The sequence below is a fragment of the Scyliorhinus torazame genome, chromosome 17 (assembly GCF_047496885.1).
Source record: "Scyliorhinus torazame isolate Kashiwa2021f chromosome 17, sScyTor2.1, whole genome shotgun sequence".
In the NCBI taxonomy this organism is placed as follows: domain Eukaryota; kingdom Metazoa; phylum Chordata; class Chondrichthyes; order Carcharhiniformes; family Scyliorhinidae; genus Scyliorhinus; species Scyliorhinus torazame.
In genome coordinates, this window is record NC_092723.1 from 102,054,586 (window position 1) to 102,073,676 (window position 19,091).

The window sequence follows — 19,091 nt, forward strand, 5'->3', positions numbered from 1 at the left end:
CCAGTTGCAGAGGGAGGAGCCGAGGCCCTGGCCACGGGGTTTGGAGATGAGTTTTGTAGGAATAATAGTGTTGAAGGCTGAGCTGTAGTCAATAAATAGGAGTTTGACAGAGGTGTCTTGTTATCTAGGTGTTCCAGTGTTGAGTGCAGGGTCAGGGAGATGGCGTCTGCTGTGGATCTGTTGCAGCAGGAGGTGAACTGTAGTGGATCAAGGCAATCCGGGAGGCTGGAGTTGAATCGTACCATGACTAACCTTTCCGTGGAGCAGAGGAGATTAAGGGGGGGGGGGGGGGGGGGGGGGGGACATGATTGTGATGTTTAAAATTATGAGGGGCATAGATAGTGTAGACAGGAAGAAACTTTGCCCTTTGGTGGAGGGATCAATGACCATGGGGCGTAGATTTAAGTTAAGGCCAGGAGATTTAGAGGGGATGTGGGGAAAAGAGTTTTCACCCAGTGGGTGGCGGGAATCTGGAATTCGCTGCCTGAAAGGGTGGTGGAGGCAGAGACCCTCACAACATTTAAGAAGTATTTAGATGTGCACTTGCGATCCCGCGGCTATGGGCCAACTGCCAGAAAATGGGGTTAGAATACTTAGGTGATTGACTTCCGGTGATTGGACTGCCGGGAGGCAGCCGTCACTGGAGGGTTCCCGCTCGGAAATAGACATTTTGGGGTTTTAACTCCCGGTCCCAGGGGCAACGGAGGCTGAAAATGCTGTAAGAAGGCACAGGGAGGAGAAATGTCCAAGCTTGGGAAAAAAGCGGCCGCGAAAAAGGGGGTTAATGAAAGCACCGGTGAATGGAAAAGTCAGTGCAGGAACTGTAAGGAAAGCGGAGGCTGGAGCACCAGGGGAGGCCGCATCGCTCACAGCAGAAGAAATGACCAAAGTGATGCTTGTGGAACTTGAAAAACAGTTCACAAAGCACATGGAAGCGATGAAGAAGGAGATGGGAGCGGTATTGAATGTACTGGTGGAGGACGCGATTGCCCCGGTGAGGGTGTCGGTATCAAGCGCAGCGGTGGAGGTGCGGGAGCAAGGTGAGACACTGAAGGAAGTGGAAGAGGCATTATCGCAGCACAGTGATCAACTTCCCTCGATGGAGAAGGAATTGCATAAGGTGACAGAGACCAACAAGGGTCTGCGAGCCGAAATGGAAGACCTGGAAAACAGATCCAGATGGCAGAATCTGAGGATTGTGGGTCTGCCCGAAGGGGTGGAAGACCCGAGGCCGACGGAGTATTTTTCCACGATGTTGGCGGAGCTATTGGGGGAGGGGGATGATCCCTCTCGATACGAACTGGATCGGGCTCATCGGTCGTGGAGGCCTGTACCAAAGGAGAGTGAGTCGCCAAGTGTAGTAACTGTGTGTTTCCTTAGGTACAACGTGCAGGAGAAGGTCCTGTGCTGGGCAAAGCAGAAGTGGGTGGTGCAGTGGGCTGGAGCTGGTATACGCATATACCAGGACTTTACGGTGGAGCTGGCGAGGAGGCGGGCTGCCTTCAGCCGGGTGAAGAAGGCACTGTACATCAGCAAGGTGCAGTGCGGCATAGTATATCCAGCTAAGTTGAGGGTGACCTACAAATCCAAGGACTTTTATTTTGGGATGGCGGAAGCAGCGGAGGAGTTTGCGAAGGCAGAAGGACTGTGCAGAATTGAGAAATGGGACTGAGAGCGGGTCATGTACCGATGTAGCCTCATGTAACTTTTTCACTGCGTGTTGGTGAATGTACTAAATGAGTCAACGCTGTATATTTGGACAAGGGAAGAGTTGGGACTTTCATTTGCAATGATGGTTCTTTGGGGCTTGGGTGTGTATGCTGGGGTTGTGTGCTAAAGGGGATTTCTTGGTTTTCCTGGGACCAGGCAAGGGGGAGGGAGAACCGGATGGGGCCTTCACGCTGGCCGGTTTAAGTTTCGGTGAGTCTAGCCAGGGTGAAAAGTTGGGGGAAGGAACTGATGTTGGGCGGAGGAGTTTACAAGAGGAAGTGGAGGGGAGGAGTCTGGGAGGGGGGGTATCTACAATTCATGGGTGCCATTCATGGTACTCTTTCGGGGATTGGATGGCATTGAATATTAGGGGAGGGTTGGGGGGTAGACTATATATGTTAATGGTACCGGAGCGATTCCTGATTCCTTTTTCTTTTTTCCTTTATTCCTCCTTGGGACGTTTAGTTTTATTTGAAGCTTATATTGTCAGATGAGCTGTTATTTGGGGGATGGTGGGAGGATGGGATCGTTGTTGTTGCTAGGGGGTGTAACATTGTATTCGTTACCGTTCACGGTTTGTTGGTGGGGTGTAAATTCTGAAGAAAATGTGAAAATGGCGAATAAAAATATTTAAAACAAAAAAAAGATTACTTAGATGTTTGATTTTGACCAGTGCATACACGATTGGCCATAGGGCGTTTTCTGTGTTATAGACCTCGATGACTCTAACCTCTGTGCCATTGTTGAGTGTAGACAGCTTTTGCACTGCAGACCCAGGCTCCTTAATTACTACTGTATACCTTATGTTCTTGAAGGAAGTGTGTGGTTACTGCTGTGGTTACTGCTGTGGTTATGATGGAAAATGTAACATATAAATGTACCAAAAATACAATGTTGGGCACACCTTTATCTCATACCGAGCACAGAGGCCGAGGCCTGTAACATACCCCATGCAACATAAAGGGAACTGGGAGCCTTCAGCCATAAAATGCACACAAGGAGGCCACGTTAAGCCACTTTCATTTAACCTAAGTGGCCACCCACAGAACATGGCTGGTGAATTTTGGCACAGTGCCAGTCACACAGAGCGACCCCCGACATTCCCCCCAATCTCCAACTCACTATGAGCAGGTCCCTGGGCCACCGCGCCAGCATCTGTGCAGGACACCCTGCTGCCGCACATAAAATGCCAGCTCATCACCTTGGCAGTGCCAATCTGGCACCCTGACAGTGCCCCTGCCATCTGGCAGTGCTACCTGGACATCATGGCAGCGCCAGGCTGGCACCCCGATGACACTGCAAGGGTGCCAAGCTGGCAGCGCCAGGGTGCCTAGGTGACCCAGCAGTGCCAGGGTGCCACCCTGCTCAAAGGGCATTCACCTGGGGGCCTCTGATCCCCTGGAAGAACACAGGACTGCTGTTCTGTCTGGTCCCAGTTTGTGGAGACCAGTACTGAACAGCACTCGCCTAATGCCTCCGAGGCAAAGGAGATAAATCCCAATGCCTTGAGTGCCTCGGGAAACTGCATATTAGTGAGACTAGCTGTCTCAATCTAAAATGCAACTTTGCCGAAAAGTGATCTCACCCATTGCGGGCAGGATTTACATCGCAACGTTTCATGAGATTGCATTAGCTCTCGCGAGGCGTTGCGAGCCGGGTAGATCCCGGAGCTTCTATCAGCCACATTGCGCCGCCAATCGCTGCTTTTCGGATGCAGAGCGACCATTGAACCGTACCCTTTATATCAAGAATGCATCTTACAGTCTTGAATATATTAAATGACCGACCCTCCAAACCCTGGCAACGAGAATTCCACAGACTGATGACTCTATGAGAGAAAACTAAATTTCTCCTCATATGCGTCTTAAATTGGAGACCTCTAATTTTGAAACTGTGTCCCCAAGTTCTCAGCTCTTCCAAAACGGAAAACAAACTTTCAACATCCACCTCGTCAAATTCCCTCAGGATCTTGTACTTAATTTTGTTCATTCATGGAATATGGGCCTTGCTGGCGAGGCCAGGATTTATTGCCCATCCCTAATTACCCTCGACAAGTTGGTGGTGAGCCGCCTCCTTGAGCCACTGCAGTCCACGTGGTGTAGGTACATCCACTGTGCTGTTAGGGAGAGATTTCCAGAAATTTTACCCAGCAATCGTGAAAGAATGACAATATATTTCCAAGTCAGAATAGTGTGTGGCTTGGAGGGAACTTCAGAGGGTGTTCTCCGGTATCTGCTGCCCTTTTCCTAGGTGGTAGATGCTGCCTATTGGTGAGTACCTGCAGTGCATCTTGTAGATGATGCACATGGACACACTGCTGCTACTGTACGTCGGTGGTGGAGGGAGTGCATGTTTGTGGATGGGGTGCCAGTCAAGTGAGCTGCACTCATCCAGGAGAGTATTCCATCACAGTCCTGACTTGTGCCTTATAGATGGTGGCCAGGCTATGGGGGTCAGGAGATGAGTTATTCGCTGCAGGATTCCTCGTCTCTGACTTGCTCTTGTAGCCACAGTATTTATATGGCTAGTCCAGTTCAATTTCTGATCAATGGTAACTCCCAGGATGTTGATTGTGGGGTTTCAGCCATTGAATGTCAAAGGACAATGGTTATATTCCCATTGTTGGAGATGGTCATTGTCTGGCACTTGTCAGCCCAAACCTGGATATTGTCCAGGTCTTGTTGTATTTGTACATGAATTGCTTTAGTATCTGAGGAATTGCAAAAGCTGCTGAACATTGGGCAATTGTCAGCGAACATCTGACCTTATGATGTTTCAATAAGATCACCTCTCATTCTTCCAAATTGTAGTGGATATAGGCAGAACCTATTCAGCCTTTCTTCATAAGGTAACCCCTTCACCCCAGGAATCAGTTGAGCGAACCTTTACTGAACTGAATGTAATATAGTGATATTCTTTCTTAAGTAAGGGGACTAAAACTGTACACAATACTCGAGACGTGGTCTCTCCAACAGTGTACAAGAGTAATAAAGCATCCCTACTTTTATATTCAGTTTCACATACAATAAATTACAACATTCTATTTGTATTCCTAATCACTTCCTGTATCTTTTGAAATTCATGTAACAGGACACCCATAAAACCATAAGACATAGGAGTGGAAGTAAGGCCATTCGGCCCATCGAGTCCACTCCACCATTCAATCATGGCTGATTTCAACTCCATTTACCCACTCTCTCTCCATAGCCCTTAAATTCTTGATTTCTCGAGGAATTATCAACTTCTGTCTTAAAGACACTCAACGTCCCGGCCTCCACCGCCCTCTGTGGCAATGAATTCCACAGACCCACCACTCTCTGGCTGAAGAAATTTCTCCTCATCGCTGTTCTAAAGTGACTCCCTTTTATTCTAAGGCTGTGCCCCTGGGTCCTAGTCTCCCCTGTTAATGGAAACAACTTCCCTACATCCACCCTATCTAAGCCATTCATTATCTTGTAAGTTTCTATTAGATCTCCCCTCAACCTCCTAAACTCCAATGAATATAATCCCAGGATCCTCAGACGTTCATCGTATGTTAGATCCATCTGTACCCTAAGAGTTCTACAATCTCTGTCAATTTATATAATTTGCAGTCTTTCTGTTCTTTCTGCCAACATGGACAAGTTCACATTTCCTACATTTTATTCCACCTGCCTAATGTTTGCTCATTCACGTAACCCGCCTTTGTCCCTTTACAAACTCTATGTCCTCTCCACAGTTTACTTACGACTAAGTTTGTGTCATCAGCAAATTTGATTATCATGCACTAATCCCTGTGGCACTCCACTGGTTACAGTTTGTCAACCTGAAAGTGATTCATCTTTTATCTCTACTCTCCTGTTAACTAATGAATCCTCTGTTCATGCTATTATGTTGCCCCTTGCATCATGAACTCGTATTTTGTGAAGCAACCTTTGATGTGGCAGCTTATCAAATGCCTTTTACATATCCAAGTACACCACAGAATAAATAATCTTTATTGTCACAAGTAGGCTTACATTAACACTGCAATTAAATTACTGTGAAAAGCCTCTAGTCGCCACACTCTGGCGCCTGTTCAGGTAAACTGAGGCAGAATACAGAATGTTCAATTCACCTAGGTGGTAGATGCTGTCTTTCGAGACTTGTGGGAGGAAACCGGAGCACTCGGAGGAAACCCACGCAGACACGGGAGAACGTGCAGACTCCACACAAACAGTGATCCAAGCCGGGAATCGAACCTGGGTCCCTGGAGCTGTGAAGCAACAGTGCTCCGTGCTGCCCCTTCTTCACATTCCCCTTTATCCACATAGCTTGTTTCTTCCTCAAAGAACTCTAATAAATTAGTCAAGCATAATTTGCCTTTTCCAAGACCATGCCTGATTGTATTACGATTAATGACCTCCTTAATATTGAGTTTTAGCATTTTCCTTATCACAGATGTTAGACAAATTTGCCTGTAGTTTACTGCTTGCTGACCCTCTCCTTTCTTGAATAGAAATGGCACATTTATGATTTTCCAATTCATTGGGACCTTTCCAAAATCTTGCAAGTTATGGCCAATCACAACGAATGCACTCACTATCTCTGCAGCCACTTCTCTTCAGACCCTCGGATGCAGACCATCAGAGTCAGAGGACTCATCGACCTTTAGTTCTAATTTTACGAGGCTCTTTCCCCTAGTGAATGTGATTACTTTTAAGTTCCCCCTGATTGAAATCCCAAATTCCTTTGAATCCAGAATTCTACTTTAAAGGATAAAATATTGTTGCAAAATAGTTAATATTCGTAGCAAAAGAACACAGTCAGATTTTTGTCAGGCATTGATCCAGTAATTCTTTTCATCTTCACCTTGACCGAAGGGCAGGTGTACATAGACTGAACCATTCTACCCTCCAGATGTTGGGCAAGTGTTGCTTTCGGATGGAATTTTTAAAGTACTGGAGTGTAAAATATTCCTCCGATTTCAACCTGGGAGTAAGCACAAAAGATTTTTGAGGGCTGCAATCCTGTAGATGGTATCAATGTACAGCCTCCCAACAGAAGGTTTTTGTTTATTCTTTCATGGCATGCTGCCGTTGCTGGCAAGGCCAGCATTTATTGTGCGCACCTAATTGCCCTAAAAAAATGGCCCGCTCGGCCATTTCAAAAGGCAGTCAAGAGTCCACCTCATTGCTGTGGCCCTGGAGTTACATGTAGGGCAAGATCCCACCCTCGTCAACGGGAAGGCCGGAAAATCCCATCCATAGTCCAAACCAAGTAAGAACGGCAGATTTCCTTCCCAAGAGTGCATTAGGCAAATGTTTTTTTTGCAACAATCAATGGTCGTTTCATTATCACCATTACTGAGCCTAACTTTCAATTCCAGATTTTATTAATTGAATTTTAATTTCACCAGCTGCCATGATGAGATTCGAACCCAGGTCCCCAGGGCATTAGCCTCGACCTCTGGATTGCTAGTCCAGTGACATTACCCCTACACCACTATCTCCCAGCTCAACAGAAGGTTCATCATATCCATACCAGTGAAAAGGGCTTGTTTTCACATTAAACTCAAATATCCTGGGCAACCAGGAAGATTGTTTCTTACATTCTGACTAATTGTGTATTTATTTCCTTTCCTTTTTAACAAGGTGATGCTCTGAACCTTCGACATGAGTGCAACACAGCTCAGAAAATTAAGAGAGCGACGAGTCCCACAGAAACATATAAACTCCAATTGCAACATGAATTTCACTGCACTCAGATTACATCCTATAATCATAAGGTATCCTACTCCGTCTGGTCTGAAATATATACTGTTATGGTGTTAAGTAGTGGGACCACTCCATTCATTGAAGCACTGAGGTAAGTCTTCACCTTCATCCCATGGCCGATCATCCAGGAGAGCAGGTTACCCTCCTGTATTCGAAGCAGTTTGATGTTCATTTCATGGTTTGCACAGGGTAGGCAGCCTGTGCTGTCAGACATGTGGTAGAGATAGAAGTTTGGCTGGTTCTCAACAAGCAAAACAATCAGCTGGGGTCGGAGACTTCATGAATTCAAAAAACCTGCTGGGTTCTTTGTTCTGCACACTGAGACCAGCTCGTTGGTTTCGAATTTACTAAAAGCACAACGGTGTGTGAACAATGTACGCCGCAGTAGAATATATCCCGTGAATTGTGAATCACTACAGTTTGCTGGCTGATTTACAGTATTCTGCTGTTAGCTCCATGAAAATAGCACTTCACCCTTAACCTCCTTGTGGTTTCCATAAAGTTGCTGCATTGGCAGATTAATCACACCTTAAACTCACCGCAGAAAAATTACTTCTAGTCACAGATATTGTAAGTTCTCATTTAACAAAGTGATAATTTTAAGTGATTGGCAATCCACCTCTTTGGCCCACAAAGTGAACCAGAAGGAAGTATCAGGTTTAATTTCTTCAGTGAATGAATTGTTGGAGATTTTAAGAATGACAACTTTAAGTTTTCATTTTCTTATCTTTTTGTCTCTGCCTCTCTCCCTCTCTCTTAATCCCATCTTTCTTTCCTTCTCTCTCTTCTTTCAAACATAATTCGGCAATGAATTCACTCACTCTAATTCACCCTCCTCTGTTTTAAATCCTTAAATCTCACTGGCTAAGGGATCGTTCGGTTGGTGTCATTGTTTTCCAGGGTCCAAAATGCCACGTTTCCCTGTTTCCCTTGAAGTTCTGCTCTCAGCTCGTATTTTGAGCAACTTACAGGGCGAAGAAATTTGGGCTGTAACGTGCAGGACAAATTCTGACTAACTGGGTATGCTGCACCACACCAGTAAATTCCAGGTCACTGAATCTCCTTGGGGCCCAGTCACATTTTGTAGGTTTTACACTGGCTAGTTCCCCGGGTACATCGTAACCTGGTTTCTCCTGTAAACATGCTTTGCCTCTCATGTGACCAAGAATCGATATGAGGCTCAGGGAACATATTGCATGTACTTGAGTAACAGTCGATTTCATGTGTAAGATGACCTTCAGCTTCTGGCGGAGAAATTCCATCTCTGTGAACTTTACTCTTTCTTAAAACTGTTCTTCCGATTTTTGATCCTAATGCTCGTCATAATATTCACTCGTGTATTTAATGAGATGCAGACAGGCAGTGATTGACACACAGGATGACCAGTAAGCACACAGCACAGTGCAGCCAATCACCAGACAGGACACTACCACTATAAAGCCAGAGGGCACTAGGTTTCTCGCTCTCTCGGGACCCAGCCACTGAGACAGTCAGAGTCCATGAGCTAGCAAGCGCAAACACCATGCGGTAGCTAGTAAGTCTGGTCAAGCTACTACAAGATCTCCAGTCAGTTCAGTATAGTGTCGACCCACAGCTGAATATGTATATCAGTTCTATCGTTGAATGAAACAGTGTTGGATCTTCTCCAGTGTTAGACGTCTATTTCTAGCTTCCCTGCATCGAGTGCAGTCCACATCGAACCTACATGCCTAACACATCATGGTACCAGAGTGATACGGATCTTGACGGACCTACCTCGAGTGAATCAGCATTGACCAGCAAGCAGCCATCCGGTGAAATGGAAAACATCCAGCCTCCTCCGCAGCTCGTCTGTTTCTAGCTTCCCTGCATCGAGTGCAGTCCACATCGAACCTACCTGCCTAACACATCAATGCTGACATGTCTGGATTGGCTGGGTGTGCTGTGCACCTCTAATTGGAGGAAAGAGCCTGCATATATACTAAGTGAAATAAAACATAGTGTGAGAGGAACAGAGGGGTTTTCTGTCCTAATGGTAGTAACATGGCAGGGAGAGAGACAGGCTCCAAACAGTTAAGGCTGCATCAATGTGGCACAGGTTGGATGCAAACTTTGTGCTGTAATTAAAACCAAAAAAACGTTTTTGACAGGTAATTATGCAGCTGTCTAATATCAGTGAATGCAATCCTATAATGGAAACCCAAACTGCTCTGCTGTTTGATCAGCGTACTTCTGATATTGTCAAGAGTTGAATCAGGGGAACGTAAAATTAGCATTTGTGTGGCTTTTATTCATTTTATAATACGTAATTATTGTAGTCAGTGAGGAATCCCGAAAAGGTGAGTCAAAAGTAGTTTATTTCCTACTCACAGTTAGGAAATACAGCCACTAAGCAGCAGTCCAAGTCCCAGCCAGGACCAACAGGAGGTGCCGGCTCCTTGCTGGGCCGCCTCTTATCTCGGGGAATTAACGAGCCCACTGTTGGGACTCCACCCCTCAGCGGGGGAGTTCATACTCCACGAGCCCCATGGGGAAACCAATGGGCCTTCCCCATGGGTTTCATGAGGGTTACAACAGTGATAGAGGATAAACAGGCTTGAAGATAGAAGTGGGGTGGCGGGAGGTCTTTAAGATGACAGAATGCTTTGAAAGAGTAGACCACGAGAGAGCGTCTCCACTTGTGGGAAAAACGGAATAAGAGGCCGGCAATTTAAGATTGTCATCAAGAAATCCAGTTGAGGAATTCATAAGAAGCGTCTTCACCCAGAGAGGGGTGGGGATGAGGAACTTGCCACCACAGGCTGCTGTTTCAGGTAACATTTGTTTCCCCGAGATTCGACTCTTCCAACACTCTCTTGGCTGGTTTCCTCAATCCTATCATCCATAAACTTGAGGTCATCAAAACTTTGCCTCCTCTTCCTAGCACATCCTTTACCCCTGTCAGCACCCCTGCCACCAGGTGCCCGGGTGCCTGCGGGAGTACCTGGGTACAACCCTGCCCAGAGTTCATTCAGCCGTGGGCCTCCGATGGCCTGGGAGACTTCACCCCAAGTGTCGTTATGCCTGGTCCATGTTTGTGTGGACCTGTGCTAAATGGTACCATGGCGAGGTCGTCTCGGTGTGGACGTCTGTTCCCGGGCCTCGGGAGCATCGGGCACCGACATATTTACGTGAACAGTTACTATGTAAATCTGGATCTTGCCTAGCAAGGGCAAGATCCAGATTGTGACGCCTCGTGAGATCGTGTGAGATCCCGTTAGATCTCGCGAGATGCTCCGAGCATCATAAATCTTGCGAGAGGCCTCTCAAAGGATTTATCGGCCTTGTCGCATCACCGAGTCGGTGCAACGAGGCCATTCGATCGCGCCCCTTATCTTTGTAATCTCGTTCTACCCCACAGCACTCCGAGATATTTACGTTCTTTAATTCAGGCCTCTTTTGCACTCCCAATTATATTCACTCCACCATTGGGGGACAGTACATTCAGTTGCCCAGTCTCCAAGCTTTGGAATTCAATCTTTTCATCTTTCTGCCCCTCTACCTCATTTTTCTTCTTTCAGGCACTCCTTTGAAGATACCTCTTTGATAAAGCGTTAGGTCATCCAAACTGGTATCTCCTTACAAAAACAGGAAATACTGGACAACCTCAGTAGGTCTGACAGCATCTGTGGAGCGAGAACGGAGCTAACGTTTCGAGTCTGGATGACATTTTGTCAAAGCCTCTTTATAACACCTCATAGGACTCAGCATTGTTTTAGAATAACCCTGTGAAGCACCTGAGCATGTTTTATAATCTCAAAGACACTACAAACATATAAGGGGTGGGATTCTCCGGCCTCCCAGAGGTGTGATTCTCGGCGGCGGGAGTCTGCGCGCTGTTCGCTGGCGGTGGGATTCTTTACTCCCACCGCTGTCAATGGGAATTCCCAATGAAGTCACACCGCCAGGAAACCCACAAGCAGAGGGGGTGCGCTGCCGGCGGGACTGCGCAACAAACGGCCAGATAATTCCAGCAAGTTGTCTTTGAATAGTGTAGATAAATTGAAAGGGAGGTGAGGTAAACATATGAGAAGGTATTAGAAGGTTAACCTGATAGGGTTAGATGAGAAAGGCTGGGAGAGGGTTTGAGTGGAACATAAATAGTGATATGGATTAGTTAGGCTGAATGACCTCTATCTGGATTGTATATTTGATGTAATTTAGATGTTGTGGTGGCATGTTATGGATCACTCTGGGCGTCTGAGTTGCTATAGCAACACACTTTTATTTTTTAAATAATTTTTTTTATTCGCCTCCTTTTTCACATTTTCTCCCACATTTACATCCATCAACAATAAACAATAGTCAGCAAGATATGCCAGTCCCCATAATAACGATGATCCCATCTACCCACCGACCCCCAAACCTCAACCTGCATGTTTACATAAACAAATGACAAAAAGGAATCAGGGATTACCCGTAGTCACCCTTAATCTTACACAGCTCCCCCCCCCCCCCCCCCAAGTCTCCAGCTCCTCCCGTCCACTGCCTCTTGTAAAACTCCTCCTCTCAACCTCGGTTCCTTTCCCCCAACTTTCCAACCCGGCTAGACCACTCGGACCCTGTTCTGCCAGGCTCCGATGGCCGCAGCCCCTCCCCCCACCTCACTCCCGTTCACCAACCGGCACACACCGGCCAGCGTGGAGGCCCCCGCCCGGGTCCTTTTCCCCCTTGCCCGGCCCTAGGAAAGTCCAAAGATCCCCTTTAAGCACACCAACCCCGCATATCCACCTACACCCCAAAGAACTCTCATTTCGAGTGAAAGACCCGTCCCTCCCCTTGTCCAAATATATACACCATTGGCTCCTTTAGTCTCTACACACGCGTGCAGTGATACAAAAAAGAAGAAAATACAGTCATGAGGTTACATCGGCACATGTCCATTTCTCAATTTGTCAGTTCTGCCACAGTCCTTCTGCTTTCGCAAACTCCTCCGCCGCTTCCGCCGTTCCAAAATAAAAGTCCCTGAGCTTGTAAGTCACCCTCAGCTTCGCTCGATATACAATGCCGGACCGCACCTTGCTAATGTACAGTGCCCTCTTCACCAGGTTGAAGGCAGCCCGCCTCCTCGCCAGCTCCACCGTAAAGTCCTGATATATGCGTATACCAGCTCCAGCCCACTGCACCACCCGCTTCTGCTTGGCCCAGCTCAGGACCTTCCCCTTCACACTGTACCTACGGAAGCACAGAGTCACTGCCCTTGGCAGCTCACTCGCCTTTGGTACAGGCCTCCACGACCGATGAGCCCGATCCAGTTCATATCGGGAGGGATCCTTCCCCTCCCCCAATAGTTTTGCCAGCATCGCGGCAAAATACTCAGTCGGCTTCGGTCCTTCAACTCCTTCAGGCAGCCCCACAATCCTCAAATTCTGTCGCCACGATCTGTTTTCCAGGTCTTCCATTTTTCCTCGCAGATCCTTGTTAGTGTCCATCACCTTCCGCATCTCCTTCCCCATCTAGGCAAGTTGATCACTGTGCTGCAATAACGTCTCCTCCACTTCCTTCAGCGCCTCCCCTTGCGCTCGCACTTCCGCCACTGCGCTCGCCACCTCCGTCCTCACCGGGGAAACCGCCTCCTCCACCAGCACACTCAAAACCTCCCTCATCTCCTTCCTCACCGTCTCCATGCATTTCGCAATCTGCGCCAACTGCTTTTCGAATTCCGCCGCCATCACCTTAGTTATTTCTTCAGCCGTAAGCAATGCGGCCTTCCCTGGTGCTCCAGCCTCCATTTTCCTTGGTGACCCCACGGTGACCTTTCCACTCCCCGACGGACCTTCAGCTGTTTTTTTGCTCACCCTCAACATTTTTCTTTACTTTTTGGCCTTTCCTGTGCCTTCACTGTGCCTCCTCCGTGCCTTCTCCCTGCTTCTGGCACCTCCGTGGACCCTGGGACCGGGCTTAAAGCCCCGAAAATGCCGTTCCCGAACGGGAGCCCTCCATTGTGCGGCCGCCTCCCGCCCGCCGTCACCGGAAGTGCAACACACACTTTTTACATGTGTGTTATAATCTGGAATAATGGAGAGCGATGGCAGAGGCTCTAATATTCTTTCCATCACACGGCTGACTAGGAATCTCTCCCTCTCTTACCATCTGCCAAAGGCACATTGGAAGGATGTTCAACCTGTTTGGTCATGTTGTAAATGCCGCATCCTAGACTATCAGGTCCTGGAGTGGGGAATTGAACCTGGAGCTGCTGGCTCAGAGGGAGGGGCATTACCCAACGCGCCACAAAATCCTCCGAGAGGTGTTGTACCGCCTTCTAAATATCTCTGCACTCTTGACAGCTCCATCTGCAGCATGAGGAAAATGAGTCGCGGACACACACCCAGCTCGAGGTCAACTATGGGAAGCACTGGGATGAGATTAACAACAGAAAGAAGATTTTTATCACTCAGCTGTTCAAGAATGATTCCAGTCACAGCTTAACCAACTATTTCATGGAGGTAGGTCTGTGGAGAGTAATTTGACATGAATCATTAATCTGGAAATTCAGCATTTTGGAGGGATTATTAAATAAAAATAGGGTAGCTGCTGACACATGTCTAAAAGCCGGCAAGCATGCGCTGGTAATTTTAAACATGTCTTTAGTTAGCTCTGACAAGAGAATCATCAGCCTGCGAAGATCAGAGTCTTGGCTTACACTATTGGATGAGACAGTATTCCTAGATAGTTGGAAGGTTGTTGCTTTTTATTTTATCATTGTGTTTAGAATGGAATCTGTTAATATTTGTTTTGTAGAAATATGGGCTGGATTCTGCCGAGTTCCCGATGCGGGAATAGCCTTTGGATAAGCAGCACGGTGGCATAGTGGTTAGCACTGTTGCCTCAAAGCGCCAGAGGCCCAGGTGCGAATCCAGCCTTGGGCGACTGTGTGGAGTCAGCACGTTCTTCCCGTGTCTGTGTGGGTTTCCTCCGGGTGCTCCGGTTTCCTCCCACGGTCCAAAGATGTGCAGGTTAGGTGGATTGGCTTGGCTAAATTACTCCTCCTTGTCCAAAGGGTTAGGTAGGGTTATGGGGATGGGGTGGGGGCGTGGGCCTAGGTAGAGTTCCTTTTCAGAGAGTTGGTGTAGACTCAATGGGCCGAATGGTCTCCTTCTGCACTGTAGGGATTCTAATCATATCTGTGCCACATTTGTACCCATTGATTTTTCTTGGTTTGATTATTTCAACACATCTTTCAATTAAAGTGTGACTTTGCGAATATCTCAGCACAATCTCTCCCCTGTTTACAAACCTTTCACTTATTAGTATAGTGACACAGATTAAGAGGCCATTTCATTGTATTTTTGCCATAACGTTCCATAACGGTCTTGATTTTCTTGCATTAACACCCCAAAATTGGGCCGGATAATGGTCGTATTTGGGCATCACTTAAATGTTGAGGCCTATTACCACGTGTCTGCCCAATCTCAATTTTCCTCCCGCTACACATGCTGGGTTGCCTAACTCATGCACACATATTATGATGCAGGCAGACCCTGACAAACTGCCAAATTTCCCTGTCTTCCAAACGCTGACATTAGAGCTGCCAGGAAAAGTGATCCTTGATCCCTTAGGAGGAAGAGGGCCCTGTCACTCTCATTGAGCCTTGCTGGGTTTCTGAGGCACCTTTAACTCTTTTCACAGTAACTTCATTGAAGCCTACTTGTGACAAGCAATTATTATTATTAACTCTTTAAATGATTTTGTCTCCTTGGGTGACTCCATCCCAGCCGTTGCTGCCTCCAGACTGCAGTATTCCCTAATCCTAACCGTAACTCCTGGCTTTCCTCGCTTATTCTCATTTCTGTAGACTTGAAGCCATCCAAAAACCTGTGCCAAGCCCTATTCCCCTATCACCACTGTGCCCTCTGATCTACAATCTTATGTAATGCTTTGGTTTAAAACCCTCACCTTTGTTTTCAAATTCCCCACCCCCTTCCCCCACCACCCTCCATCACCACCATTGCTTCGCCCCCTTCCCTATCTCAATAAACTCCTCCAGCCCACAACACTCCGAGGCATCTCCTCCAACTTTGGTTTGTTGAACATCCCCAGTTTTAGTCGCTCCACCATTGACAGCTGTGAGCCGTGCTTCCGATTCCAGAAACCCAGTTGCTGAAAGGTGATACTGGAGCCAAAGGTTCAGAGAAGGTTTCTAAGTGGGATTTAAAATAATGAAGAGTTTTGATGGGGGTGAATAAGTGACATCGGGGGTCATCAATTTAAGTTTTTCAGGAGGAATAAGAAAAGGAATTAGAATGTTTTACTCCAACAAAAGGTTAAGTGAAAGAAATTGTAAATTTTAAGGGAAAATTGGATAAATACTTGAAATATGAAAGTAGGGAAGAGAGGGTAATGAAGAAATGTTGGATTGCTCAAACAAAGAACCAAATTAGACACAATGGGCAGAATATATAGTAAACCAATATATATAAATTATATTCCGCCAGAAATTACATCTCTCCCTCAACAGCAGGAAAACGTAAGTTATTGCAAGGCCCAATGCACTCAGAGAAACATTATCAAAAATTGAAGTGTTTAAGGCATTGTCACACACACATTTATGAGTTTATTAAGACTAATGTCGGAATTGGGATGAGAAGCAACCGATTTTTTGGTCTTTTGAACTGATTGCAGACGTTGATATACTTCTTAAATGCCAAAGTTTCCAGTTCCTCAACTGCTCATTTAACAGCTTCAAACTATTTTCTCATTATCCAGTTCACTTTGCTAATTCCAGAGAAGCAAGTTAATTACAGGACAGAACTGCAGCATTCCCATTTACTGCAGGGTTACGCTGAAAGCAACACACACGTCAAAGTGCTGTACAATGACAAGATACCGTTCCAGGCAGGAATTCAGTGGAAGGATACCTCAAAACCAAAGTTAAAGAAGTGGGAAGGTAGGATGACTAACTGGCTTGGATACAAAGGGCTGAATGCAACCATTCTATGATTGTATGATTCTAAGTCAACAAACTATGGGAATACAATATATTTTGCCTGTTGAGCACAACTGATGAGTTGTATTTCAAATGGATGATCAGAAAAAATGTATTTGTTCCTTGTTAAGTTCAAGTGATACAAGTATTTTGCCTTGCAGGTTCTCCACAAATGATTGGCTGGGTCAAATGGCCACTCTGTGCTTCTATAAAATTATGTCTGATCTTGATAGAGATTTAAGAACATATTTCTTTCCCATTATTGGTCTCACGGAAGAGACATTAAAAAAAGGGAAAATATGACAAAACTGAAGAAGTGATTGAAACATGCCCTTTCTCACTGGCAAAATTAATTTGAAGCTAATCCAAGACAAAGGTTTTGTTTGACTTTGGGCCAGAACGTAGGTTCCTGCACAAAGTAGCAACAAGGAAGTTGAAAAATATTCACTGCTGTTATGCTGTCGAAATTACAGCATAGAGTTGAACATTTCATGAACCTCCTGTAATCTTTATGCTTTTCTCGGTGTTACTCAGTATGGAATGGTCGCATCTTGATTTCAGTCTACAGGTTATCTGTGGAAAGATGAACAATTTTAAAAACAGTGCACATACACTGATGATAACAGAAATATGTGGAGATAAATTATCAGGAAAGGACTAACAGTCTGGGTATCTTTGTTGAAAAAGAGAAGGATGTGAGAGCGACCTAAAAGTCTTTAAAATCTGAAAGGTTTTCCACGAATGGATGCGGAGAAAATGGACAGGATCTTCCAGTGCCGCCCTCCACGGGACTGGAAATTCCCACCCAAAATCAACAGACCATTAGCTGCTCTGACAAATTTTCCTCCACTCCCGCGGTGGGCGGGACCGGGACATTTAGGCCAATGTTTCTGTGGTAAACCACTGTAGTGTATTGTATTGTTACATGCCTGGGCTTGCCCCTGCTGGCTCCGCCTGTGGCTCCTCCCCTCGGGCTCATGTATAAAGGTGGCTGGTCTCCGTCTCTGATCCAGTTCGGGATCAGAGGCCAGGAGGCTTTCTGTTTAGTGTATTAAAGCCTCAGTTACGTTCACCACTCGTCGTGTGTTCATTGATGTCATATCAAATTAATACACTAAACATCTAATATGAATTCATCACGCAAGCCTGATCGCCTGGAGCTTGACCCACAGGCAGCCGACGCCACTGCAACTTTTGAGCACTGGCTAAGCTGCTTCGAAGCGTACCTCGGATCCTTCACCGACCTCCAAAAGAAGCACGCACGGGTGAGCCGGCAAGTCTTTCATCTCATCAGGGACGCCCCCTTGTATACGGAGGCGATAATGCTGCTGAAGGGACACTATGTTAAGTCTGTGAACGAGGTGCACCTTCTTGCCACGAGACGACAACACCCTGGGGAGTCACTAGCAGAATTCTTGCGTGCCTTGCAGGTACTCTGCTGGAGCTGTGACTGCCAGGCGGTATCGGCTACCCAGCACGTGGAGCTGTTGATCAGGGACGCTTATGTCGCGGGCATGAAATCGAGCTACATCCGCCAGCGATTGCTAGAAGAGGGTACACTCGGCCTCCCAGAGACAGTGCAGCTCTCAAACTCTCTGGAGGTGGCCTACCAGAACATGGAGGCCTACACCTCCGACTACGTGGCGATATCGTGGGCGCCACCATCATCCGACCCGGATGCGGCGCAAGCCTGTGCCGCGCAGCAGCCTGCCAACGCCGGAAGCCCCAAGTGCTACTTTTGCGGCCAGGGTGATCATCCCTGACAATGCTGTCCTGCACGGGTGTGGGAGGAAGGACCACATTGCGGAAGCCTGCCAGGCCCGATCTCTCTCTAAAGCTTCTAGGCCCAGCAGCGCTGCCTGCTGCCTGTCGGGGCCGCCCCCAGTTGCCGTGCCACCCGCCATGTGCGACCCGTGGGCGACTTCGATGGGGGGCGCCATCTTTAACGCCATTTTGTACTTCACCCGCGACCCACGGGGGCCGCCAACTTTGATGCCATCGCCGATGCCACGCGCGACCCATGGGGGCCGCCACCTTGGGACCACTCCGCAGCCTCCCGGGAGACCTACTCACCAATCATATGCTGGCCGCCGCTACCTCCGACCGGCCTACCCATCACCTTCCGAAGGTCGCCTCTATCACGCTCAACCAGTCGCGGCCTCATCACCTCACAAAATCGACGATGACCGTCCGGATCAACGGGCACGAGACGGCCTGCCTTTTTGACTCCTAGAGCACAGACAGCTTCATACACCCAGATACGGTAAGGCGCTGCTTCCTCCCAATCTTACCCGCAACCCAGAAAATCTCGCTGGCTTCCGGATGACATGCAGTAGAAATCCGGGGGTACTGTGTCGCGACCCTTACTGTACAAGGCGTAGAGTACACTAACTTCAAACTCTACGTCCTTCCCCATCTCTGCGCTGCCCTATTACTGGGGCTCGACTTCCAGTGCCACCTCCAAAGCCTTACTTTTAAGTTTGGCGAACCCCTGCCCCACCTCACCGTCTGTAGCCTCGCGACCCTTAAGGTCGCCCCACCCTCGCTCTTCGCTAACCTCACCCCGGACTGTAAGCCCATCGCTACTAGGAGCAGGCGATACAGTTCCCGGGACAGGGCCTTTATCAGGTCGGAGGTCCAGCGACTCCTACAAGAGGGGATCGTTGAGGCTAGTAACAGCCCCTGGAGAGCCCAAGTGGTGG

The 19,091-nt window shown here is 47.4% G+C and overlaps 1 protein-coding gene across 1 annotated transcript in view; it reads left to right on the top strand.

Moving 5' to 3' along the window:
- The window catches only part of LOC140394025 (uncharacterized), a 654,493-nt gene that overhangs the window by 353,315 nt on the left and 282,087 nt on the right, over nt 1-19,091 (top strand). Inside the window, exons 26-28 of the mRNA XM_072480809.1 lie at nt 7,323-7,456; nt 13,751-13,909; nt 16,170-16,350. Of these exons, the coding sequence (XP_072336910.1) occupies nt 7,323-7,456; nt 13,751-13,909; nt 16,170-16,350 (474 nt within the window). The remainder of the gene's footprint in view (nt 1-7,322; nt 7,457-13,750; nt 13,910-16,169; nt 16,351-19,091) is intronic.